Consider the following 26,985-nt stretch of genomic DNA (forward strand, 5'->3'; position numbering starts at 1 on the left):
CTTTACATCACCCATGTTGCTTCACCAAGCTCGTAACTACACCTCCCAATCACTCCTAAACATTGATCAAGGTGTTGCATTGAACAACTCTCTATAATTTTTTTGTGGAATGAAGTGTTCAAATCAAAGGGTGGAGACCATTTGTAGATTCTATAAACAAAGACCACCCCAATGTGCAACAATATCACAAGTTGACTAGGTTCCATATGCTCTTAGATATGAAAATACATTGGACATGAAGGCACTAACCATCATTAGTTCTATGACGATCTCATTATTCCCAAATCCAAGTACCTCTTACATGCTGATTATGCCACATGTTAAAAAATTCATGTTGCATGCCTAAAACCAACCCCAAATTAATCAATTCAATATATACGAGTATCCCATGCATGTCTCTCCTCTCCAATCACTCATGAATTCTAATGTGATGTATCACATATGCTTGCTCTCATATTCCAATCACCAAGCATCAAGATGAGAATTTCAATTTGCCTCTCCATCCAAAGTCATTTAAACGCCCTAATCCTTGAGACAATAGGAGCAAAAGCAAGACATGACTCAACCTCCCTATCAAAATATGCTACTTTGAATACACATGATGGTAGTGAGATTATCATTTGATATTACCTTCAAGCTTTAAAAAACACATAGTCAATATTAGGGTTCCTTCCCTCTCTTTAGCCAATACAAGCATTAGTAGCCCTTGATCAACCTCACTTGGATTTTCCTCATTTTGACCTCCTAGAGAACATTTATCATATGCAAGTCAACATTTTACTTTTAAAACAAAACCTCTAAGACCCCAAAAAAAAAGTTTGAATGCATCTCAACGACCAAAACAACAATGTAACTCAAGTTTTTTTAAATCTCATTGGCACAATGAAACCCAACTACTAAAGCTACAAAGGTTACCACATAAACCAAATATCCTAGAGTAGCCTAATCCTTTCAAAAATCTTCGCAATTATCCTCTTTCATAGGTGCTTAGCTAACTATGATACACATTTTGGTTCCCTTAAAACATTTTGATTACTTTAGCACTTTAAACTTTATATTTATGACTCTCAATTCCAAAGTTCCCAAACAATGGCATCATCCAGTGGAACCCTTTCTTTTCCAATATTGGCCTTATGTTGGTCTCTACCTCACTGAATGCCACATTCTTAGCAATCATCATATGGTTCCTCGTATTTCTTTATGCCACCCATGAGGAAGGTGCATGACACAACATTCTCAATAGTCCTCATCATCTAGTTCCTCATGTTTCTTTATGCCACCCATTAGGGAGGTCTCCTAGACATGAATGAGATTCGATCTTTTTTCATATGTAGCTTTCATTGACTAGTGAATAGTGTCTATCATATCTTGTTTATCTTCTTCCTTCCTTGTTTTGATTTCATTAAGTACCTCCTCTTACACTTTGTTGTCATTTTCACAACTAAGTGATCCTTCAAGGCTATATTCTCTACATAGGTATCCCTCCCAAGTGAGTCCTTCAAGGCACTTGTATTGTACTCTCACTAAGAGAGAGATTGCATTGATTGTGCTGAGAAAATAATGCATGAAGAGAGAAACGAACTGGAACACTTCAATCTCTCTCAGACTTCACCAAGACTCCGCTCTGAAATGCTCAATGATCCTACTACATCTCTGGCTAGAGTCAAGCATGTGAAGATCATAACGACTTTTTTAAAAAACAAAAATGGCTGTATACCGATGCAAGGAAACCGTACATCAATTTAGCCTACATCTAAACGAACTCTCAAAAACAGACCATCATTGCCCTTCCTTTTGGATGAAAGGAATCTACTTGAACCACAATCAACAAGAGCACCAAGAGTTGAAATCAAGCCCTTGAAGAATCAAGATTCTCATCCAAGTTACTTGGAGGAGGAGACTGACTGCCCATACTTGAGGTATTTGACGGTTTTGTGTCAATCCTTTCTATTGTGAAATTGTCATTCGTATAAATACAACTGTCGGCCGCAATCTTCATTGCCTTGCGGGCTGCCAAAAATTTTATCACCATCATTATAAACCTTCTTTTTAAGACCATTCAAGAACACTTGAAAAAGTTGGACATCATCCCTAGCTGCATGCTTACCAACTGCTTCTGCATCCATGCCTGGCAGATCAATCAATGCTCTTGCTGCAGCAATGGCATACGGTCCACCAGATCCAATTGCTACCAGATCAAGAAAATGCTTATCAAAAACAGGAGCCTATTGTATAATCTGCTCATGACATGGAGAAAACTTGTCAAGCATTCTTACCAACAAGACCATCATGAGGCTCTAAAACATCACCATTCCCAGTTATTGAAAATGAATTCTCTGAATCAGCAACAACCATTACTGCCTGTTGTACCAGGGGGAAAATTTTTGGAAGCTCTCTCAGTAAGGGAACTCAACAAGCACCATGAAATTACAGCTTTGTGTTTATTCTTACATCCAGTCTTCTCAAGAACTTGTCAGTACGCCACTGTTTAGCAAGTTCAACAGCTGCACGTGTAAGCTGCCATGAAACCAGAACCAGAAAGAGGATGATAATTTAAGTCACAATATCAAAACCGATTGACTTGAAAATTTATATAGTGAACATAGCCCTTCATGATCGGACTGCTTTTATCATAGGCTTCATACCTGCCCTGTGATCATGCCAACCCGGCACCTTTGTCAGACAAAGAACACGAGACTGCTCCCAAATACTAGCACACGCATTACAAGGAAGCAAAAGACTAACCTGAGTGCTCTTCAAGTTGGCTTTCTAGCCTTTCGAACAGAGTGAGAGCATCAGCTGTTGCTCCTATAACCCCATAAAAAGAAGACAACTAAACATTTGAAATTTGTATAAGATGCATAAAGTGAACATATGCTTCAGTTGGTGAAATATAAAGTCACCAGCAAATCCACCAATGACATTGTCTCCAATTCTTCGCACTTTTCGGACATTTGGTTTTATGATTTCTGAACCAAGGGTTACTTGGCCATCTGCTATAATAACCACAGTCTCCCCTTTACGAACACAAAGCACTGTAGTGCCAAGCATACCAGAACTTCCAGAATGAAGAACCCTCTGTCTGCCATATGCAAATTGTTCTTACTATAAAATGAGTGATAGTTTCATTTTAAGGATTCATCATCTCTAAATAAGGTACTTGACGCAAACAAGCTGCTCACCTGTTGCCACCTATAATGTGGAAAAATCTAGTTAGAAAACTCCTTTCAATGGGTGCAGCCCTCACTCCCTGTAGATTACTGATGCTTCTGCTCACTGCATGTCAAAAGAATGGTTTATAGCTTAGAGCGCATATAAATCAAATGCTGATTAAGTAGGATGTGTACAATTAGCATTTAAAGCTCTAATTCTTAAAAGAATTGTGCACTTGTGTGCTTCACTTGCTCCTATGGCGTTACAGTGAAATATGCACGAAGTGTGCAATAGGAGTTGAGTAATGGCTGTTGTAATTAGAAGTAATTTGCTGTAAATGTACGGAAATCAGAATAGCCATACCTACTAGTGACCTAGAGAAGGCAAAGCTTCACCAAATCACCACAATTTGCTGATATAAGTATATATATGCCTGACTAACAATTTAGACATGTAAACAGCAGCAAGAAAGCATAATAGAGCTGCTTTAAGTATATAATATGCCTGACTAACAATTTAGACATGTAAACAGCAGCAAGAAAGCATAATAGAGCTGCTTTAAGCTAGAACAGTTAAGTACCTACAAAAAAGACTCAGTGCTCATTTGTGCCACATCTTGTATAATCACTACACTTGGGACTCCAGGATCTTCAGCAATCTCATCAGCACACAAGGATAGTGAAGGCAAGTGGTACAGGACACCAATTCTTGTGATGGGATCTTGGCCCAATGTGTTGCTGGCCTTAGGTTCGAGGATCAGCTTGTAATGGCTCCATGGCTACAAGGTGAGCTTGATGTTGTCCCATGTAATGTGTGCAGCTTAAATCTCTCTAAGTGTATGATCGGTATCAAAGTTAGTATGTGCCAAGATGACCTGCAAAAGACCACATGGCAATGTGATGCTTCAGCCTAAAAGGTCTACTCCACTCCCCAATTAAGGTGATATTGGATGCTACTAGTGGGAGAACTAGACGTTGGGTGCACACCCAACCAAGAGTTGAATGAATATACGGTCAAGTTTTTCCATTACCTGGTATCCATGCACAGAGGTTGAACTTGGTTGTTGCCCTGCAGTAGCTTGGTAGGGCAAGTTCCTCCTCATTTCTTATTGATGAGAATGGCAACTACTTGCCAGTGGAGCCTTTACTTAGCAGGGTGGAGGAATAACTGTGGAGATACACTAGGTTTTGGACAAGAAAACGCAGTGTGACCACAACCGAAACACACTGAACAAAGACACTAATTCAAAAAAGCAAAGTGAAGTATGAAGATGAAATTGAATGAATGATAAATGATGAATAATGAATGAATGAGCAACAGCTGATGGCTCCCATGGGAGCAGTCTGAGGGAGGTGTCGAGGAGATCCTAAGTGAGCAACCATCTTGTCAAAGAAAAAGCTGATGAAGATGCAGTAGATTAGAGCTGAGGATGATGAAACAGAGCAGTCGTAGGCCAAATGCTGCAGTAGACTGATGTCAAGGATTGTGGACAGCAGGGCAGCAGCATGGAAACCAAAATGCAGCAGATCTTTGAGCTAACGGTTGCCCAGTCTCCACACAATGAAGGATGGGAAAACTCAAAAATGCAGTAGGAGGCAGCTGGTGTTGATGACATGGCAGTTGAGGTGGCCTGATCTGTAGACTCCAGAGTCAACAAGCAGCTTGACGATGAGGAGGGGGCGCTGGAACAGTCAAACACAGCCTGTCCTATTAATGATGACAAGCAGCAATGATAAACAGCAGATCAAGTGGCTCCAAAGTGAGCAAAAAGCAGCACAAAGTGGTTAACTCAGCAGCTGAAACCAAACACAAAACGATGGTAGCCTCCAAATGATCAAGCCAACAGCAGTGTTAAATACACCTTGCATTTTCCGTCATTTTCGTGTGAAATGCACCCTATCCACAAGCACATTTTACCCTATTGTGTGGTGGGGTTATTTCCTTGTGTGAACACACTCCAATGTGCGGTCTATATGACCTTAGTGTTGTACCTAGTACTTTCATTCTTGTCATTCATTACAATGAAAGTTTTCTCGCTCTCATTCTTTTTGAGCTGTGCATTCCATCCAACGATGGTATCAGAGCCATGGTGCTGCCAGCCTCACCACCATTGCCGCATCGGTTCCACTACCAACTCTGACACACAGAGTCCCTCATGGCATTGCTGCCTGCAGCCTGTCAAAAGTGGTGCAGCAATGGAAGCGTAAACATAAGCTGTAATAAACTGCTGAAACACGAGACAAAAGAGAAAGGGAAAGAAAGAACACAATATAGATGAGAACTCAAATGTATGCTCAGGAAATGGAATCCATATACCAAGACATGAGACAGTACAGAAGTAATGAGTCACCCACTGTGGAGGCACTGACACATGCTCCCTCTCCACAAGAACTGTTAGGTGATGAATGAATGTGGAGGAGGGAGCCTGACAATATATAAGCCAAATAAATGCCAAAAATATGATTGGTCGGCCAGCATTAAATGTTGGGCCCTCTGTCAACATTAAATGCTGGTCAACTGGCTGCAAATAATGCCAAATCCCCATAAATACTAACAAATAAAATACCTAAAATATCTCTAAGTCCAGCCTGTTGTACCACATGGACAGACTCAACCATGAACTGACTAATCTGCTAACACCCTCTCTCAGACCATGGGTGATCTAATACAATACAATATACAATGATAAGGTTGCATCGATGTCCATCAGAGTAGAACCATGGATACCAAAGTAGTGGGTGTGCAAGCCACCACCAAGGTGCCTCGGAGAGAACCTGATGTCGATGTCGATCATACCAACTCTGAAGATAGAGAAGATAATACCAGCTCTCAATGTCTGTCAACAATGCCTCTGATGTAGCACATGTGACCACCCTATCACCAACGCTGCAGCGCATAAATGACCATGGATTCCCCTTCTTTGGCCAAACCGCCAAAGTGTCCCCTCATGTGAGCTCCAAACAAAAGCCACCCGCTCTCTATCAAGTAACTAACCCATCATGAACCCGGATGTCAATCCCAGCTCCAAGATTTGTACCTGCCAAAATTCGGTGATGCGTCAAGGATATCCCTCTCTTTATCTTGTGCATCTGTATAGAAATATAGATGAGGCACGGCTGCCCCATCACACCACCCTCTCACACTCCCTCTCTAGCACTGGAGGGACGTGAGGGATGACCTCATCACCACCATTAGAAAGCAGCTGAGGAAGGGGCCACCAAGCCCTTCCCACGATCTGAAGAAGAGGATCCCTTCCACACCTTGGACTTTGCATTGGCCGGAGGATCAAAATCGGAATCTGAGACAAATGATGACTCATCGAAGGAGTCCGCATCCCGCTTCATCTTCTACTCCTTTTTCTTCCTTGAAGCCGCTAACTCTTTGCAGTCCTTCCTTAAATGACCCTTCTTGCCACAGTGGTAACACGGGGCCTTCGACTTCTTTGTCTTCAAACCCCTCTCTGAAGCAGCAAGAGCCTCACCTAAACCTCAATAATGTGACGGAAGCCTCCCCTGTAGTCGCAAAGTAGTCTCATGCTCAAGTAGCATCAAGGACATATGAAGAAAACTGACAAGAGTTGTAGATGTCTACGCCAGTCCCAAGGAAGCTTGTAAAGGACCGTACTGATAGGGCAGAGTGCAGTGTGAAGTTGGTCTTGGAATCGGGTAACTCGAAGTAGGAATGATTGAATCGTATCTTTGGATTCAAACTTCAGTTGTTGGAGCTAGCCATAGAGAGTAACGGCCCACATGGTGGAAGGAGCCTCGTACATCAACTGCAACTTCGACCATACGTCTAAAGCTATCTTGCAGGAGGTAATTGCCAGTAGGACTTCTTTGAAAATACACCGAAGTAAGGCCAAATAAGCACGGGCATTATCCAAATCCCATGTAAGCACTGCCTCCTGATGGTTGTCTTCATCAAAATCAGATGGAACAGGACAAGGCTGTTAAAGACGTGCCATGGCTCCACCAACCATGTACCATAACCATTTCTGGATAAACCAGGCCTTCATCACCGCACTCCACATGTAATAATCAGGTCCATGGAGCTTGTCATCAATGGATGTGCATAGAGGAGCCATCTGTAGAGGATTGAGAAGAGAAATAGAGAAAAGAAGGTATTAGGAGAGGGAACACAGCCAAAACACAAGCACAGACTGCAAAAAGCAAGAGTTCACATATAGTATAACCCAAAATCTGATCAAAATAAGACAAAAGCTGCTGTAAAAAGTCAAAAAATCAGTCAAAAACTACCAAAAACAGTAAACACTGCTTGATAATGCAAGCGCCCAGCTAGGAGGAGATGCTGAAGGACCAAAAAGCAGGCTGAAACAGACACACACGCTATACGGATGCTGACATCAACAAAAAACGCAGGTAAAACAGGTCGCTTGATTGGAGCAGCAGCCACTTGATCAGCAAGGGTGAAAACAGTCCTGAAATCAGCATGAAAACACAGCAGGAACACAAACCCTGAAATCTGATACCATGTCAGAAGTGGTACAGCAATGGAAGCGTAAACATAAGCTGTAATAAACTACTGAAACACAAGACAAAAAAGAAAGGGAAAGAAAGAACACAATACATATGAGAACTCAGATGTACGCTCGGGAAATGGAATCCATATACCAAGACATGAGACAATACAGAAGCAATGCAAGTCACCGGCTGTGGAGGCACTGGCACATGCTCCCTCTCTCCAAGAACTGTTAGGTGATGAATGAACGTGGAGGAGGGAGCCTAACAATATATAGGCCAAATAAATGCCAAAAATATGACTAGTCGGCCAACATCGACTGGCTGCAAATAATGCCAAATCCCCATAAATACTGACAAATAAAATGCCTAAAATATCTCTAAGCCCAGCCTGTTGCACCACATGTACAAACTCAACCATGAACTAACTAATTTGCTAACACAACCGCCATCGCTCCAACCACCTGAGGACCCACAACATCTTCAACAATCGCCACCTAGCAGCCTGCTCTATAGCTCACCATCATGTAACCCTACACAAGTTGCACACATCCTCTCTCTCTCTCTCTCTCTCTCTCTCTCTCTCTCTCTCTTTGCCCTGCTCTCTCCCTCTCTCTATGCAAGCTACACATAGCCTCTCAGCCCTACCCATCATTTTTTGTTGCACATGCCATCCCCCTCAATCCTACTGCACCCTTGCATTCTTGCACTCCGAAGCCACTATATAACCCAAATCTGAAAGAAAAACTCAAAAACCCTAATTTTTAAATTTGTGGATTTTTGAAATTTATACAATTTCCAGTCCATCTTCCTGATCTCATCCTAAGTTTCAAAGAAAGTTTCAATTTCATGCATTGAAACCCGAATTGGGGCCTTTTGACCGACCCACCCAATTTCAGAAATTTCTTGAAATTTCCATCAGAAATTTCTTGAAATTTCCATCAGAAATTTCTTGAAATTTCCATCAGAAATTTCTTGAAATTTCCATCAGAAATTTTGGGACTTTTTCTAGATTCTCCTTCCATTGCATGGATCTTCATCCAATCTGTGCAGATTCAGCAATTTCTCTGACATTTGCGCCCATAATTTGGGGATTTTTGTCCAATTTGACTAATTCTAACTCCCATTTTGGCAAATTTCAGCTTGCTTGCGCAGACATTTCTTCATGTAAACACCTAAACAGCATCTACATCAACAATCACATTGGTTGTAAGCTCTTTCCCACCTCATTTTATTTTTTAGCCATTTTTTTCATGCACGAGTGTTGGGACAGCATCTCCCTTGTTTGTCCATCTTCCGACAAATTTGAGCAATTGTCTCAACTGTATTTCTGTATTCAGCGTGTGCAAAGATGGCATATAATCAAAATGAGTTGTTTGGGATGCTTTCTACTGATGACAAGTTGGATGTTACCAACTATTCCACTTGGTCATACACGATGAAAGAAGTATTGGTTGCAAAAGCATTTTGGGGAATTTTCATGGGTTTAGAGGTAAGGCCAACAAGCCCTAATGCACCCACGAGCGCTAGTGCTTCTATTTCAGGTGGTTCTACTACCACTTTCAGCTCTTCAAGAGTTACTGCTACTATTGCTCCTACCAATCAGGCACATTGGTATATGCGGTATACTCAAGCACACTTTTTGATCGCTAAAGAGTTATGGATTACCATTTCGACGCTTTTGATCCCGATGTGGTCTCACATCAATCAGACTGTCGTGAAGAGCAATGCGAAGATCGACATTCAAAGCCTCCTCGCTCTAATAGATCAAGAAGGTCAGAGTCCCCCTTCTCTCCCCCCCCACCCCCCCGGCCCGCTTCTTTACATCTTTCTGTCAAAAGTGAATACAACAATGGAAGCATAATCAGACACTATGACAAACTACTAAACACAAGGACGGAAGAGAAAAACACAAAAGAACACTACAAAGAAGAGAACTCATAACAATGCTTGAGAAATGGAATCCAAATACCAAACACAAGATTGACGCATACAACAATGAGTCACTTGCTCATAGGCACTGGCACCAGCTCCTCTCCAACAAGACCTCCAAGTGATAACTCAACTAATTGAGCAGGAGCATAGAATATGTAAGCCATAAATATGCCCTAAATAATAGATGGTTGGCCAGCATTAAATGCCGACTAACTAGCATCCAAGTGCCCTAAAGTGCCATAAATAATGCACAATAAAAATGCCTAAAATATCTTACATGTGCCCAACCCAATCTGGTATGCACAGACTCAAACATGAGCTAACATACTGCTAACACCCTCTCTTAGATCACGAGTGATCTAATACAAGGATAATGACACATCATAGGCTATACACAAAGAACCACCAAAATAGAACCATGGATACCCAAGCAGTGGGTGATCAAGCCACCACCAAGGTGCCTTGGAGAGAACCTCATGTCGATGTCAATTGTACCAACACCTAAAAATAGAGAAGAACCGTAGCAGCTCTCTGTGTCTGTCACCAATGTCTCGCAGTAGCATACAAGACCATCCTGTCAAAAATGCCTCTGAACATATGTGACCATGGATTCCTTGTCTTTGGCCTCGCTGCCAAAGTGTCCTCTCATGTGAGCTTGGACTAGAAAACAATCCCATTCTCTGTCAAGTAACACCTATCATGAACCTGGATGTCAATCTGAACTCCAAGATTTGAACTTGCCAGACTTCCAATCGATGCATCAGGGACATCCCTCTTTAGAACCTGTGCACTGAAGAAATCAATTAGGCACGGAGATAGAGATAGACAGACCTTACACTCAGTGAGAGAGACAAAGAGAGTGCAAGTGAGTAGAGTAGAGAGTGACCACGTTTTTCGGTACAATGACGAGAGTACCACTTTAGGTTTTACAAAGATATATGTATAAAAGTACAATGTGCTAAGGGTGTGTTCACACACGTGCACATATTAAAGGCACGATGGCCCTTTATTCCCAACAACCTCCCACCTAAAGACAATGTGCCTTAAGAGGAGAAAAGAATCAGCTAAGTCTAAGTATGTACAAAGCTGAAATAAATATATCTATCCAACTCCCATCATCTGTCGGCAATGAGCAAACCGCTCTGCTCGAAGAACCTTTGTGAGAAGGTCTACAGGATTATCATCTGTATGCACTTTGACAAGCTCAATGCTCTTGCTGTCAAGTACATCTCTAATGAAGTGATATTTCACCTGTATGTGCTTTGTCTTTGCATAAAAGACAGGATTCCGTGCTAGCATGATAGCACTCTGACTATCACAATGGAGAACAGGTAACTCTGTGATGCCAAGCTCTCCCACCAGACATGAAAGCCATAAAGCCTCCTTGCATGCCTCAGTGGCAGCTACATACTCTACCTCTGTAGTAGACAATGCAACACACTTTTGTAGCCTGGAGATCCAAGAGACCGCTCCTCCTGTGAAAGTAAACACATACCCAGAAGTGGACTTCCTGCAGTCCGCATGACCAGCATAGTCTGCATCCGTAAAGCCAACAACAGATGCCTTCTGCTTTCCAAAGCAGATGCACAACTCCTTTGTGACTTTGAGGTATCTCATAATACCTTTCACTGCATCCCAATGCTTCTTGCCAGGGGTTGCCATGTATCTGCTAACCACTCCCATTGCAAAAGCAATGTCAAGACGTGTAGCAACCATAGCATACATCAGACTGCTAACAACTGAAGCATATGGTATCTTGGCCATTTCAGCCTCCTCATCATCAGATGTAGAGCTGTCCTCTGCACTGAGTTTCACATATGGAGACAATGGAACCCCAATTGTATTCCCCCGCTCCATATTGAAACGCTGCAAAACTTTGGAGATATACTCCTGCTGAGATAGATAGAGTAAATCTTTAGATCTATCTCTAAGTATTCGCATGCCAAGAATGTGATTTGCATCACCCAGATCCTTCATGTCAAAGCTGCCATGAAGACTTTGCTTCAATGAATCCAAGGCATGAGTATCCTTGCCAACAATCAGCATGTCATCAACATACAAAACCAAGATAATCAGACTGCCATCTGCTGCCTTCTTGGTGTACAAGCAGTAATCTACTTGACTTCTATGAAAGCCTTGGGACTGCATGAATGTATCAAACTTATGATACCATTCTCTTGGTGCTTGTTTCAGCCCATACAAACTCCTTTTAATTTACATATCATTTGTTATTTCCCTTGTTCAACAAACCCTTCAGGCTGCTACATATATATGTCTTCATGCAGATCACCATGTAAAAACGCAGTCTTTACATCCATCTGTATGAGCTCCATATCCTCAACTGCAACCAAGCCCAAAATGGTTCTCAATGTAGTCATCTTGACTACAGGAGAGAAGATCTCATCAAAGTCAATTCTATGCTCCTACTTGTACCCCTTTGCAACCAATCTTGCTTCGTATTTTGATGAGGAACCAGAAGTGACCTTCATTTTGTAAACCCATTTGCATGGAAGGGTTTTCTGCCCTTTAGGCAAGTGCACCAAGTCCCAAGTGTCATTTATGTCAAGAGATTCCATTTCTGACAGCATGGCTTTATACCATTTCTTGTTGTCTTGTCTGTCCATTGCTTCCTTGAAGCAAGACGATTCATCACAATCTGTCAACATGACATACTCAACCACATTAATTGCACCAGGAACAAATCTGTCAGGTTGTCTAGTAGCCCTAGACGATCTCCTAACCCAATGGTCATTGCTTGCTGGCTGTTCCTGCAAATTTCCATTTTCAACATGCTGTCCTAGCATTTCAGCCTGCAAATCAGTATTAACAGCTTGATGTCCTGGCTGTTTCTGCACACGTAATGGCTCATTTTCATGGGCAATAGCAGGCTGATCATTTCCAGCATCATTTCCTACATTTACAAGTTCATTTACAGCAGGTATTTGCTGTTGTACAGCGGGCACATTTTGCTGTCCAAAAGGTATTTCTTCCTGGAATACAACTCTACGGACCTCCTCAGTCTTTTCGGGTTGTTTGTGCATGCGATCTTCCCGAAAGATAACGTCATTGCTGCGTACTATTTTCCTTTTCTCGGGATCCCACAATTTATACCCCATTTCACCCTCGTCACCATATCCTAGGAAAATGCATGTACACGACTTTGGCTCAAGTTTGCTGCGATTTTCTTTATGAATGTGCACAAAAGCCTCACAGCCAAACACTTTCAGATGAGCATATGAAGGTGGTTTGCCCGACCACGCTTCTTGGGAAACTCCCCCTCCCAAAGACCTGTTTGGTGACCGATTAATCAAGTGAACGGCTATCATAACAGCCTCTGCCCAAAAACCATGGGGTAGTGCAACATGAGACAGCATCGTATGGACCTTATCCTGTATGGTCCGATTCATACGCTCTGCAACTCCATTTTGGGGTGGATTATGAGGGGTAGTGAGCTCCCTCTTTATCCCTTTGCTGTCACAAAATGCCTAAAAGGCTTTGGACACATATTCCCAACCATTGTCAGAGCGAAGACACTTAAGTGTCTTATCTATCTGATTTTCAGCCAACGCCAAGAATTTTTTAAACTTGTCAATTACTTCATCCTTGCTACGAATAGGGTAAACCCATACTTTCCATGTAGCATCATCGACAAAGGTGACAAAATATTTCTTTCCCCCTAAAGATAATCCTGGCATTTGATATACATCCGAATGTACAAACTCTAGAGGAGAAGATTTCAAAGAAAGAGACTTTTTGTGAGAAGTCTGTGCATGTTTGCCATAAATACAATGATCACAGTGCTCAAAATCAGCATAACGAAGACAAGGCAAGTAATCCAAACGAGAAAGCACTTTCATTCTTGTTTGACTCACGTGTCCCAACTGGCCATGCCACAAAGAAACACTTGGCTGCTCGATCACGACAACAATATGGTCACGCACACTAGATACATGAAGTGGATACAACGTATCACTCTTGCAACCTCTGGCAATAACCCTAGATCCCTTACACATCTTCCATTTTCCATCACCAAAGGTGGTATGAAAACCATTATTATCTAGCTGCCCTGTGCTGATCAAGCTCTTCTTGAGCTGAGGTACATGCCATACATGCTAAAGTGTAAAGACAAAGCCATACAGAAACTGTAACTGCACACTGCCAATACCTGCAATCTCACATGCATAGTTGTCCCCAAGATGAACAACACCATGTCGACCCCTGTATATGCGGAAAACCACTCACAATGAGACGTGACATGAAAGGAAGCACCTGAATCAAAAATCCAAGTATGCATGTCATCATCTGTATCTGCAAGTAAGGCATATGCACCAAAATGTGAAGAGACAAAGAGTACATCACTCCCACTGTCACTGTCATGAGTGACTACATTCACCTCTTCGATTATTACACTGCTCTTCTTAGGCTGACTGTCCTTTTTCTCTTCCTTGCAATCATCTGTCTTCTTGCCTTTTCCTTTCTCTTTCTTCCATTTGTAGCAGTCACGTTTAAAGTGACCCTTCTTGCCACAATAATGGCATTCAACATCTTTGCCGCGTGATTTATTGAGTCCCTTGCCATCATATTTGCCCTTTTGATGTGATCTGCCCCTAGTATGCAAAGAACTGGAAGACTTACTGGATGCATTGTTCTCCCGATTCATCTCTTCCATAAGTAGAGCACTCTCTACATCAGCATACAAAAGGATCACATTAGAATTGCTCATAGCAGTCTTGAATGTACCCCAACTCTCTGGTAGAGTGCAAAGCAAGAAAGTAGCCTTAAATTCCTCATCAATCATGAACTTCAAGGCAACCAGCTGGCTGAAAATGGAGTTAAACTCACTCAAGTGAGTAGACATTGCTGTACCTTCTTTCATACGCAAATCCATAAGCTTTTTCAGCCAATACACTTTACTTGCAGCGCTCTTCTGTGCATACAGTTCTTCCAGTCTAGTCCATATAGCATATGCAGAATCCAAACCTTCAATGTTGAAGAGCAAGGCATCAAAAATCGATAGCTCTATCATTGAGTGTGCAAGCTCATTCAACTCATCCCAATCGTCCTGATCCATGTCCACAGGCTTTACCCCTTTAGTTTTGATTGGCTTTGCCTGCTTCTTTTGTAACAAGATATTGTAGCATTGTTTTGCCACACTGCAAAATTATGTGCACCTTCAAGCTTCTTTATATGCATCAAATTACTGCTGTCATTGCTGCCAGACATGGTTTTCAGCTCAAAAGTGACCAAAAAACCAGTAAATGCAGGCCCAAATTGTCACCCAAGTGACCAAGGTACAAACAAGTACCAATCAGCAATAAATGACCACACAGAAGTACAGATTTCAGATCTGTAATTCAGTTTTCAGAAGTACCAAACCAAGTGCTACAGCATTATCCAACTGATCACAGTTGTTCCAAAGGGCATGTGCATCACATTACATGAGAAGTCCCAAAACTTCAGCTGCAATTTCTGATGTGCATCTACCCACGGGCATAAAATTTGACACAAACGGTCAAAGTGCTCAAAAGCGTCAAACACACATCTGTGTTTCCTCTGTCATCCATAGGACTGTCCAATTTTGCCAAAATAAAGCAATTTCAGCAAAACCCCCAAATTTCACCAAGTGTCGATGTCCAAATTGCGCGGAATTCAACCTACATGTACATAAAATGACCAAATGCTGCACAAATTTTGCCCAAATTGCAAAAGCCTCAAATTGCACGGGGTCCAACGTGCCTCAATGTCGAGAAATTGGGTTAATTTCAGCCCAGTTTGTGCATGTACATGAAAAGCCCCAAAAGTCGGGGACAAAATGTCACAAATTCCTGCAATTTCTGAGACAAATTTACTTGTCCTGCATCAAATTTCCCAAATCTGGGAAAAGCCCCAAATTTATGGGCTAAATGTTGAGAAATTTCACTCAGATGAGCAAAATTTCAACAACTTTGGCGAAATCCCCAATTCAAATGCGCACAATGTTTGCAATTCCGACGCAAATGCCTCAATTTTTAACGAACAGTGCTCAGTCTGGCAAAGCCCCAACTTTCTGGGCCAAATTTGCACAAATTCGATGTTTTGTGCTTGCACACGCGAACCCCAATTAGAGGAAGGAGTTTGAGAAAAAGATTTTCTTTTGAAAAAAGATGTTTCGAATGACGGGTCCGTTGACCCATCAAGCCTCCCCGTCGCGCACCCCGTCAAGCCTATCCTTGCCCGCTAGCGTCGCGCGCCTTGTCACGCCTGTCCTTGCCAGCTGCTAGTCCCGTCATGCTCGCCTGATGACGAGTGGCATCACTGCCACCTCAAGGCAACGCGTCTACCGTTCTGCCACACTGCGATACTGCAGACCTGCTCGACTGGTTGTCGCCCGTCACTCCACACTAGGGGCCACAGTGCACGCTCTCCACGGCCTGTCCGCTTTCTGCAACTCACGACTCCCTCAGCCTGACTGACGATCATGCTCAGCACACTCAACACCTTACACTCTAATACCAGTTTGAAGGAATCGATTAGGCATGGAGATAGAGATAGACAGACCTTACGCTCAGTGAGAGAGACAGAGAGTGCAAGTAAGCAGAGTAGAGAGTGAACACGTTTTTCGATACAATGACGAGAGTACCACTTTAGGTTTTAGATAGATATATGTATGAAAGTACAATGTGCTAAGGGTGTGTTCACACCTGTGCACATATAAAAGGCACAATGGCCCTTTATTCCCAACATGCACTTGTATGCGAATAAAGATGAGGCCCCCCTGCCCCACCTCACCACTCTCTCACACTCCTACTCTAGCACTAGAGAGCCGTAAGGGATGACCGCATCACCTATACTAGAAAGCAGAACAAGGAGGGGCTACCAAGCCCTTCCCGCGATTTGAAAAAGAAGATCCTTTTTGTGCCTTGGCCTTGGTCTAGACCGAAGGATCCGAGTCCGAGTCTAAGGAAGAGGATGACTCAACGAAGGAGTCTGGATCCTGCTTCTTCTTCTCCTTCTTCTTCCTTGAAACTATGAACTCTTTGCAATCCTTGCACAAATGTTCCTTCTTATCACAATGATAGCATTAGGCCTTCAACTTCTTCTTTTTGTCAACCCTCTTTGAAGCTATAAAGGCCTCACTGGAACCACTAGACTATGATCAAAGCCTCCCCTATAAATAAAAAGGCGTATCATGCTCAAGCAACATCGAGGACATCTGGAGAAAACTAACAGACGCTGATGATGTCTAAGCCTGCAAAGCATTGCCCACTCCATCAAACTCCAAAGGGAGCTTATAGAGCATATTCCCCATAAGATGAGCCTCTAGAAGGGAAGACTACATGTGTCAAAGTTGGTGACGTACCTGTGTGACACAAAGTAAGAAAGACTCAATAGTGTCCTTGGGCTCGAACTTCATCTACTAGAGCTATCCATAAAGAGTGACGGCATACATAGGTAAAGGATCCTCATCCAAAATCTTAAGCTTCGCCCAAATCGTGGGAGAAGTCCTGCAAGCGATGACTACCAAACTTCTTTGGAAATACAATGAAGAAGGGCAAAATATGCACCGGCATCATCAATATCCCATGCAAGCATAGCTCCTTCGTAGTTATCCTCATCAAAATCAACTAGAAGAGGATTAGGATGCTCACAAGCTCCAAAGACAACGTACCATAACCGCCTCTGCACAAACCAAGCTTTCAAAACACCACTCCATGTGAGATAATCAAGGCCATGTGGAAAGGAGGAGAGAGAGAGTACAGCCAGCTAGCAGCCAACAACACAAACTGCACAAAAACAAAGTTTACAAACAGTGGACACAAGCTGCTCACAAAAATTGACTGCAAAAAATGGAATACAGCCAACAAACACAATCAAGTAGCAAAAGATGTTGTTGCCCAGCCTTGAGAAGTATTAAATGCTGTAAAGGCAGCAGCTGTCCATGAAAACACAGATTAATCAGCAAGAAAATAATGAAAATTTGGAAAACACAAACAGCTGAGACCAAAACACAGCCTCCAGAAGGTGGGGGGCAAGGTGATGACAGCGGACAGCAGTCGCTAGATCAGTAAAGGGTTGATGAAGACTTGAAATCAGCAGGAAAATACAACATGAGCGTAGATCCTAAAATCTAATACCATGTCAAAAGTGGATGCAACAATGGAAGCATAAACGGATAATGTAATAAACTGTTGAACAGAAGGACACGAGAAAAACACAAAAGAATACTGCAAAGAAAACTCACAAGAATGCTCGGGAAATGGAATCCATATACCAAACACGAGAATGATGTTTACAACAATGAGTCACTCGCTTGTAGGCACTGGCACCAGCTCCTCTCTCCAACAAGACCTCCAAGTGATAACTAATTGAGGAGGAGCACATAATATATAGGCCATAAATATGCCCTAAACAATAGCTAAATGCCGGTCGACTGGCATCAAAATGCCCTAAAATGGCATAAATAATGCATGATAAAGATGCCATAAATATCTTACATGTGCCCAACCTGATCTGGCATGCACAAACTCACACATGAGCTGACATACTGCTAACACTTTCTATAGGGCATGCTATAGGGCCTTGTATAGCCATGATGGCTCCTTCTATTCAAGTCTCTGTGCTTCCTTCCCTTCCCAAAGAAGATCGACTTGATGGTGCAAACTACTCCCTTTAGTCCTGCAACATGGAGTGTATCCTTGACACCTCAAACTTGTGGGAGTTTGTTACTACCCCAATTCCCCCGTCCAATGGAAAATCCTTGCATTGATTCTACAATGGACCAAGTAGCCCTTTGGCTTGGCTCAATTCTAGAGCACAATCTTTTCACTTTATGCGTTTGCAAAATTTTGCCCTTGTGCATGTGTGCATACTCAAATCACAGCAAAAGGTGTGGACAAAGCTCTCTTCTCTCTACCATTAGAAGTCCTATGCCCACCATATCATTATAGAGAAGAACCTCCAAATGCTTTCTATTGATGATTCCCCTTATATGCAAGATCACATCAATGGGATGGAGGACATGCAAGATGAGCTTGTATCTCTTGGGAGGACGATTTAGTTGGAGAACATGGCAATGATTCTCATTACTCAATTGCTATCTCCCAAGTATGATGTCTTCTAAACCGTCTTGCCTACCTCCAGGGTTTAAAAGACTCTTCAATGGGAAAAGCTAGTTCGACTTCTTTTGGAGCACAAAGAGTGACTCAAGGAGATTGGTACTAGTGGATCCAGCCTTACTAAGGCTTTTACTGCAAGTTTGGAAGGGCGTAACCATTGAGAAACCCTTCACCCACAATTTTCGTTTTTGTGTTTCTGCGTTTTGCGTTTAGGGTTTGCAGCCTCAAAACGGGCGCCATCCTAGATTGACTATGTCTATTTATAGGCCACTCTCTCATTCATTCCTCACGGCTGATTCATTCAGTCTGTCACCTCTTCTCTCCAGCCTCTCCACTACCCTCACACCCCTTCAAGAGGACATTGGGGTTTGTGGTTCGTGGCTGTCTTCATCATCTTCCTTGTGCTACGGCACCCTTGTTCCCATGTATCACATTCACTCCATGATTCAGATCTTCATCATTCCATTCATCACAGTTTCTTCTCTCTTCTCTTCTCTTCTCCATGTTTGCCAAGTTCACTCCATGTTCCTCCCCGCAAACCCTACTGTCTCGCTGGTACATCATCTTTTGACATGGTATCAGAGCCGGATCTGCTCAAACAGTGGCAAAGATTCTCCACTACAATGAAGGCAAAGACCGGTGGCAGGTTCGATATCCACTTCTCTTCTTCTTCCGCTGCATCAAAATCTCGTTTTTACAGGGTTCAGGTGTTTTCAACTTACTGCCCACACCCCTTTCACGGAGGACATTGCAATCTCAACTGTCCCTTGCTGTTATCTACAGTCTGGCGCCTGTTTCCGGCCTTCCACCCACAGTTTGCAGCTGTTTACAGCAGAACGACTGTTGCCGATCACTCTCCATTCAGAAAACAATCTCATTTTTGCAGATTTCAGGTATTTCAGCTTGCTGCCCACACCCCTTTCACGGAGGACATTGCAGTCTCAGCTGTCCCTTGCTGTTATCTACAGTCTAGCGCCTGTTTCCAGCCTTCCACCCACAGTTTGAAGCTGTTTACAGCAGAACGACTGTTGCCGATCACTCTCCATTCAGAAAACAATCTCGTTTTTGCAGATTTCAGGTATTTCAGCTTGCTGCCCACACCCCAAACGCAAAGGACATCGTGATCCAAGCTGGCCACTGCTGTCTACAACAGTTTGGCGCCTGTTTCCAGCCTATCACACACTGTTCAGAGCTGATTTCAGCATATTGACTACTGCTGCAGGTACAGTGGCTTTCACGACCTATGGATCTGCAGTCCGCTCCATCGAGAGACAATGATTGTTTGATACCGTCTCCTCGTCAGTCTGCTCCTTCGAGAGGTAGTGGCTGCTCGACTCCTTCCTCTTCTTCGGCTACCCAATCTGCTCCACTAAGAGACAGCGACTGTTGCCCACCTCTTGCTTATTCTGAGCCCCATCCTTCCCCACCCTCGACTACTCAAGTTCGAGAGGCTACATCTAGGAGCGCTTCGGCACCTCAAATACCTTCTTCGGCACGACCGGCGGCACTTCCTTCGTCATCCAACATTTCGCAATCTGTGATCCATGAGTTTTTGGATTCCCTATCTACTTCAGAGGGGGATTCAGAGGGGGATCTTATTTCTTTGCCCTCAGAGGGAGCATCTACTTCTTCGACTTCAACGGGGGCCTCTCCACCTCCCACCTCAGAGGGGGAATCTATTCCACGTGAAGTTCTTCACCCATCCTCTATTTTCTTGGGGTGGCTGTCTTCGACCAGTCATCTCTTCTATTGATACTACCCAAGATCTTCAGGTACCACCTAGATCGGGACCTCGAAGGTTCAGCCGCGACTTTGTGACGAGGCCTTCGTATTCCTTCCAGCATGGATGCACGGAGCTAGTGGCTTCTCTCCCAAGGTTGTGTTTCGGGTTCTCCGGTTCACTCTGTCTACTGGTCTTTACTGCAGGTTCCCTTTCCGGTGGAAATCTTGGATCTTAGGGGTTCTCTACATCTTCTTGTCTTGGTCACTTGGTCAGCATGGAGCCACCTCCCGAGATCGAGTTCGGGCATATCCTTATGGTTCTCGGCACCACACAAAGTCCGACGTTCCTCCTATGCATTGCATGTTTTTATCATCTTTGTACTAGGGCGCTTGGGCAAGTGAACAATTTTCCCACAAGGGACACTGTCCAAGTAGCAGCTGTTGCATAAGCATTGTATCTTCACCTCACTCTTCTCTTGTTCCCCTTTTTGGGCCTATGAGGGGGTGTTGAGAAACCCTTCACCTACAGTTTGCGTTTTTGCGTTTCTACATTTTGTGTTTAGGGTTTGCATTTAGGGTTTGCAGCCCCAAAACGGGCGCCATCCTAGACTGAGTATGCCTATTTATAGGCCACTCTCTCATTCATTCCTCACGGCTGATTCATTCAATCCGTCACCTCTTCTCTCCAGCCTCTCCACTGCCCTCACACCCCTTCAAGAGGATATTGCGGTTCGTGGTTCGTGGCTATCTTCATCATCTTCCTTGTGCTACGGCACCCTTGTTCCCTTGTATCACATTCACTCCATGATTCAGATCTTCATCGTTCCATTCATCAGAGTTTCTTCTCTCTTCTCTTCTCTTCTCTTCTCCATGTTTGCCGAGTTCACTCCGTGTTCCTCCCCGCAAACCCTACTGTCTCGCCGGTACGTCATCTTTTGACAGTAACAAGAAGGACAAGAAGGACAAGAACAAGAACCAGAAGCAGGTTCAACATTTGGAGTCTTCTTCAAGAATAGATTCAAAGAAGCCTAGATGCCCATACTATGGAAAGGGCACTCATCCCAACGAGAATTGTTGGAGTGAAAACCCTTGTGTTTCAAAGTGGGATTCCCAAGATCGTAAGAAGCCTCTTCATCACATAACTTCATCAAATTTGGCACATCTTCTACCACCCTTGGATCCATTCTGTCTTCTTTAGCCTTCAACCACATTTAAGATCTGAGAGGGGATGTTAGCAATCATGTGTATCATGCACAGTCATTTCTTTTCCAATCAAATTTAGAAGTGTTCACACTAGCTGGTTATCTTCATTTATGATGGTGATCTACATTCACACTGGCCAAGATGGGGCAATCGGCATTTATGATGGCGGTATGCATTTCCTTGATTATGTGATTCCTAATAATCAGTCAGCCAACATATTTTTGGCCTACTAGAACAAATCGGCCAGATTTGACTGATTATAGCTATTTATAGCTGTCCTCTATACTTGACTGGTCATTCACAAGCTCATTCTTGCACGTTTCAGCACACTTCGACGTACACACTCTCTTCTTCATCTCTTGGTGCTGCCTACCATCATTGATTTAATTTAGTGCCCTCACTAATGGCTTCAACAGCAACTACGTGCAAGCACTCATCAGTCCTCTTTGTATTCAGCATTGTTTTGGAGTTCAATGCAGATTTCCTTTTTCTATTCTCTTCTTTCATTTAGTCTTTCAAGTTTCTCTTCCCTTCTCTCACTATCTTCGTGTTTCCTCTTCTATTGCACACTCTCACAAAGAGACCCTAATGGCTATTGCAAATCATGGTTTCAATAGCAACTTCTTCAATCACTCTTCACCAATGGCTGAAATATGCTGAGAATCGTTGTGGGAATGTCAGACGATGAGAGAAAATCCAATGAAAGGGGTATCTTTTGAATGACAAGTTTGATGGCAATTCTAATGGCGCCAACAACTTCGAAAGGGGGATAAAACGTCTGTGCAACTGGCAAGCCTTCCTCTTCTATCATCTCTCTCATTGAGGCAAAGAAGGAAACTTACTACCCCTATTCTATCACATTTTGCGATCAGTTATTGCTTGTCTCAGAGCTCATCCTGTGACTCCTCCTTCCTCCATTAGCCTCTAAAAGACTACCTCCACACTCAACCAGCCCCAAACATCCTTCTCTCAACTTACATGGACACATTTGCCAAGTGGCAGCCTTCCAAAAGCAGTCATCAGCATTGAATTCTTAAAACTAATCAATTATCCATTTGACCCTACCCAAGAACTAGCTAGTGCCCAATCTCATTTCATGTGCTAGCCCCCATGGGACATTTAATTGTTCCAACATAAATTAGCCTAGGATTAGCATTAATTACAACTTAGTCCCAATGTCACCACTTGACATTTTAACAGCCAAATTAATGACCTAGACCCAAACTAGCACTAAGCGCCCACAAGTACCTATCCAACATAAATTTACACAACTTTTGCCAATGTCACCCACTGCTCACTTGGGTTACTTAGGCCATCACCATGACTTAACTGACTTGCACTTCACGTGTGCACAACTTAATGATGCCAAAGCTAAGCATGATAAATTACACGTCCTCATGACATCATCCCTACAAGCTTCCTTGCTATTGTTCGTCGTCCTGAGCACTTTTTAGCATCTCCCAAGTAGCGTTCTAGGCCAAAAAGATGGATAGGGCCTAAAATTAGGGAGGAAAAAAAGTAAGACCAAAAATTGACCGAAAGGAGTGGACCAGTATGGAGCTCCTAATATCCCTCACTGACTGGGTGTAGGACTTGCAACTAGGAGATGACCAAGTCCATTAACAATTTCAATAGTCTCCCATACTTTCAGACACGCAAGATCAATCTCACATTTTTCTCTAATGGATTCAAGTCGTGAACTAAAATATAACTTGATTCATGTATCAAGAGTTTCCTACTAAGGGAATCTGCAACAATGTTATATTTATCTTTTCTATATCTTGAAAAGAAGGTTGAAAAGAGAGGCCTCAAGACGAAGCATCTTACACTGAGAAGAACAATGTAATATGGCTAGCATAATCTAAGAATGCTAGATCTTGTATGCCACATTAAGTCCATGAAAATGACCCATGTATAGGTCAACAAGAAAACTAGTAAAGTTGTGAGGTTGATAATATATATAAGCCTCAAATATAAAGGCTTTCCTTTTTGGATAATAAGGGGACATAAGCCCCATTTACATGCCACAATTAGAATATGTAGAAGATCCCTAATGAGTGTTCTCTTCACTTCAAAATCAACAATATTCAAAAAATATCATATCATTACAATGGAATATAGCTGACAGATATGCCTAGACAGTGTTGATAACCGCATTATGCAGAAAGACAACTAAAGAGTGTTCCCTTCACTTCAAAAAGGACAATATTTGAAATAGAGCAGATCATTATAATTGTATATGCCACAATTAGAATATGTAGAAGATCCCTAATGAGTGTTCTCTTCACTTCAAAATCAACAATATTCAAAAAATATCATATCATTACAATGGAATATAGCTGACAGATATGCCTAGACAGTGTTGATAACCGCATTACGCAGAAAGACAACTAAAGAGTGTTCCCTTCACTTCAAAAAGGACAATATTTGAAATAGAGCAGATCATTATAATTGTATATACCTTGACAGAAATTCCCCGATCGTCCTGATAACCATCTGGCACCTATCATTTTGATAGACACTTGCTTCTCACACTTGCAAAGGTCTTTCTTCTCAAACTGGTGCCGAGGCAAGGTCACAAAAACAGCTATTACAATGACCTACCGTTGCCATCTTCAAGATTCGTGCTGCAAACAAAACATAAAAAGCAAGAACATTAGCATTAGATACACCAGCTCCTTCAATAAAAGTGAAAACAAGAAAGAAGTATCGGCTGCTATCCTCAGATATTCCAGGAGAGAAACGTGTCTAGCAAGCTATATTCATGAAGCAAATATACGCAGCAATGACCTTAAGCGACCTCGATAATGTCGAAGGGAACACAGCAGGCATCTTGGCATGTCTCCTTTCTTCGTAAAGCTAGCTTTTATCTCAATATTATAAATGCATTGAACTACGAAGGATCGACCTAAGGACAGACGTCGATCTAATACGAGAGCAAAGCAGAGAACGTCGTAGGCCTACCTGACAGAGAAAACCTGTATTTCAATGAAAAGGCCTACTTTTCAAACCGAATTGGTAAGCAAAACGGAGCCTGCAGTCGCGTTTCTTCCAGTGTGTCTACACTCGAAGCGGCAGTCGGATTTCCGGCTGTACCTGGCGAATCAGAACATATGTAGGGCTGTGCGGACCTCTGCTCCGGAGTCTAGTTCACCAAGAAAAACGACACCGCGTGGTCGTACAATCGGTTTGCAAAGATTTTCCTGCTTCCGTGGCTTGCTGGATCAAGCTCCCTTGGTTGCTGGATCAAGCTCCCTTGGATGGAATTCAGCGCAGCAAGAAGCTCGAGCAACACTTCAGGATGCGAGAAAGTAAGAATTATATTATCGAAAGTAAAGTAGGGACATCGGAGGTCTCTCTTGGATGCTAGAAACAAGAAGCTTTTGTAAGGGTGTGCCTTGGGTTTTAGTCAACCCATCAAACCATTTTGACAAGATTGTCACTTGGATTTTGAAGATGGTTTATAGCCTTTCCAGACATCGGTTGTTGCATTGTACCCTAATCATTAAATTGTGTTCCCAAATTAAGGTCACAATTATCTATCACAACACGTCATTTCATGAATGAACTAGTAGTGAATCGGTGATTCTACATCAAAGTTTCAATAGTATATCTATGTTCATTATAGGAAATTTTAAAGGGGAGAAGAGAGAGAGCTTTTGACAAGAGACTCCTCAATAGCTCTTGAAAAGTTCAAGAAGGGAGAGATTTTAGATTATCAAAGTTTATTGGTTGTAGTTTCACTATGTGAAAAGTTCAAGAGGGGAGTAGAGAGAGAGAGAGAGAGAGAGTTTTCAACAAAAGAAAGCTCCTCAACAACAAGCAAAAAATTCCACAATGGAAGAGAACTTTGATAGAAGATTAATCAACAACTACTACATGTGTGAAAAATGGAATCCATAAGTTTTTTTCAATGGGAGAATCCATAAGTTTTTTTCAATGGGAGAATATTGATATATCAAAGAATATTTACATCCTCATCTCTTGGATGCCACTGGTGAAATAGCCTAGAACTCAATCAATTACAAACCTTCCTAAACAAGGAATAGCCAACCTTATAACCATAGCTTTTCTTCCTAACTTCCAAAGCAGATGTAAGATAGAGAGAAATTCCTTTCCCATTGCCACTATGGTCCTATTCCTCCAAAGAGACCTAGTTACTATGGCCCTAATAATATCCCAAACCTTGTGTAACTCATCATCCAATGCTCCTTTATCTCCAAAGAGCCCTAGTTACTATGGCCCTAATAATATCCCAAACCTTCTGTAACTCATCATCCAATGCTCCTTTTATCTCCAAATAGGGCTACCCTAAGACTTAGATTATTAGCCTTGAGCACCTCGTTCTTTATCTCGGTCCATAGTGCTTGGGTAGATGGGTGGTGCCATAGTGTATGGGTAATGATTTATCTACTCTTATATCACATTGGGCACCATGACACAATCTTTGTGAACTTGGCTAGTCTATCTTCCATTGGCATTCATCTTTCAAAGCAACAGGTTTTGCTTCAATGAGAAGGTCCATACCGGTTTCATTCTACACTTTAAGGTGTGTAATTTTGGTGGTGGGGTATTATGCCCTCCACTCCATCATCAGCTTGCCAAATATTAGGTTATTTTTCCCTTCAAATTCATTCTATTCCTTTAGCCAATGTTCTTTGTTCCCACCTAGGGAGACAAAAAGTGGAAGTGGCTGCCTTCAATAGCCACATTGGAAATGGCCAATTCTCATTCTTGTCTTTGGGAACATCCTTTACCAAATGACCTTCCTCTTTGTTGAGACTAAAGCTTCTACTAATTGATTGAATATATGAAATTAGCTTTCCTCTATTCCCAAGTACCAACCCACTTATTCATGCCTTTGCAAGAAAGCATGCTAACCATATTCCTATTCCTCTTACCAAGGAGCTCATAACACTTGAAGGCATAGATCATAAACCAAAAATTTTGAGATAGCAATGTGTCACCACTCGTTGGACAATCATTGGACCACGCTTTCTTAGGACTAACTTCTAGCTTTGGAGTAGTTTATTAGCAAATTTTGATAGTGGATCTTTAAATTCAATGCTCTCTTTAAGAATTCTTACTTGCTTCTTACTTGTCTGAGAGAGAGAGAGAGAGAGAGAGAGAGAGAGAGAGAGAGAGAGAGAGAGAGAGAGAGAGCATGTGTGTGTGTGTGTGTGTGTGAGGTAGAGTGAGAAACCGACATGGAGAAGCTCTTGGTTCCTCTTCTTCTTCTTCGTCTTCTTCATGGACCTTGCATGGCAATTGAGGCCACGGAAGTGGAGCTCACTCAAGGTGCATTACAAGGATTGTGGAGCCACCATTGAGCCTTCACATTGTGGCATTTAGGACAAGGTAAGGGCATGATTTTAGTACACCCTCCTTGTTGGCATTTG

General features: G+C 42.5%; 1 protein-coding gene across 6 annotated transcripts; it reads right to left on the reverse strand.

The window, feature by feature from the left end:
• Positions 1–1,514: 1,514 nt before the first annotated feature.
• On the reverse strand, positions 1,515–25,007 carry LOC148032954 (uncharacterized). 6 transcript variants are annotated; one of them, XM_087683640.1, is made up of 9 exons: positions 24,683–25,007; positions 24,048–24,213; positions 3,183–3,276; positions 2,904–3,082; positions 2,745–2,808; positions 2,452–2,521; positions 2,277–2,361; positions 2,108–2,188; positions 1,515–2,010 (listed from the first exon to the last, which is right to left on the reverse strand). In XM_087683640.1, the coding sequence occupies exons 2-9, from the start codon at positions 24,094–24,096 to the stop codon at positions 1,850–1,852; spliced, it is 783 nt and encodes a 260-aa protein (XP_087539766.1). In that variant the 5' UTR covers positions 24,097–24,213; positions 24,683–25,007; the 3' UTR covers positions 1,515–1,849. The 6 variants fall into 6 exon arrangements, with proteins under 6 accessions (XP_087539766.1, XP_087539768.1, XP_087539767.1 ...); XM_087683642.1 differs by having other exon boundaries at positions 24,048–24,546; XM_087683641.1 differs by having other exon boundaries at positions 24,048–24,550.
• Positions 25,008–26,985: the final 1,978 nt, after the last annotated feature.

This window comes from Lygodium microphyllum, chromosome 8 (genome assembly GCF_053477565.2).
Source record: "Lygodium microphyllum isolate KBCC chromosome 8, Lygodium_microphyllum_v1.1.10, whole genome shotgun sequence".
Classification (NCBI taxonomy): Eukaryota; Viridiplantae; Streptophyta; class Polypodiopsida; order Schizaeales; family Lygodiaceae; genus Lygodium; species Lygodium microphyllum.